General features: G+C 37.3%; 1 protein-coding gene across 1 annotated transcript in view; it reads right to left on the bottom strand.

Annotated features, from left to right (window-relative positions):
• CBG24533 overlaps nucleotides 1-1,007 on the bottom strand; it is a gene marked incomplete at both ends in the record, with an annotated part of 3,754 nt that overhangs the window by 1,101 nt on the left and 1,646 nt on the right. Inside the window, one exon of the mRNA XM_045241118.1 lies at nucleotides 343-457. Within this exon, the coding sequence (XP_045091359.1) occupies nucleotides 343-457 (115 nt within the window). The remainder of the gene's footprint in view (nucleotides 1-342; nucleotides 458-1,007) is intronic.

A 1,007-nucleotide genomic window follows, 5' to 3' on the forward strand; every position in this document is an offset into this window, starting at 1 on the left:
TTCATTAATCGACGAAAACGCGAGGGAAAACGCAGAGAGGTGCGTGCGCAAAAATATCCCCGAAAAAGTGTACGCCACTGTTGCATAAAGGGGCGTGTCGCGTAAGCGCCGCCCCTTGCCCAGATTTTATTGTACAGACAGTAATATAGTCTGAAATTTTCAGACAAATCGGAAAATTGTGAAGTACTTTTGTAGTGATTCAAAGTTGACTATTTTTTGTCGAAAAACCAATTTCCAATCAGAAAACCATGTTTGACTACTTTTCACTAAAAAATGATTAACATATTTTTTTTGGCAGGTACTGTAGATTAGCTTTTCTAAACTTTTGAAATTCCCGCTCACCTTCATCTCCAACTGCAAACTTTGCTCATGCGTTCTGTATCTATTATAATAGAACAGATAACGCTCAAGACTTTGGCGTGAATTCGTCCGTTGCTGTTCATTTTTGTCGACGTAGCTGAAAAAAATTCTATAATTTTCATTTAAAAAGTTTTTGGTTTTAAAATAGACAACATTCGCTACAATTCTATCTAGAAATCACATTTCTAGCGCTTCCAGGAACCGAAATAGAGTAGCTTTAAATTCGGGAGACTAGAGACGCAGACGACGGAACACGCTGCGTCTCTAATCTCCGGAAACTCGAAATGACTGTATCTCGATTTCTAGAAAGTTGATTTTTGGACATAATTGCGTATTTTGAAATGGATTTCAAATCAATAATCTGAAAATCCGTTTCAAACCCTACAATAGTGTCCAAAAACCAAGCTAGAACAGCTAATCTAAAAATCGAGATACGGTCATTTGAAGTTGCCGAGGTTAGAGACGCAGTGTGTCTCGTCGCCTGCGTCTCTAGCTTTCTGAATTTGAAGCGGCTCTATCTCGGTTGCTAGAAACGCTAGAAAACCGAATTTTATACAGAATTTCGTCTATTTTATAGATTCAAAAGATTTTTTCACAAAATGACCAAAATCCAATGGAAAAATTAGAAAATCACATTTCTAGCGCTT

This window comes from Caenorhabditis briggsae (genome assembly GCF_000004555.2).
Source record: "Caenorhabditis briggsae AF16 supercontig from assembly CB4, cb25.NA_179, whole genome shotgun sequence".
Lineage (NCBI taxonomy): Eukaryota > Metazoa > Nematoda > Chromadorea > Rhabditida > Rhabditidae > Caenorhabditis > Caenorhabditis briggsae.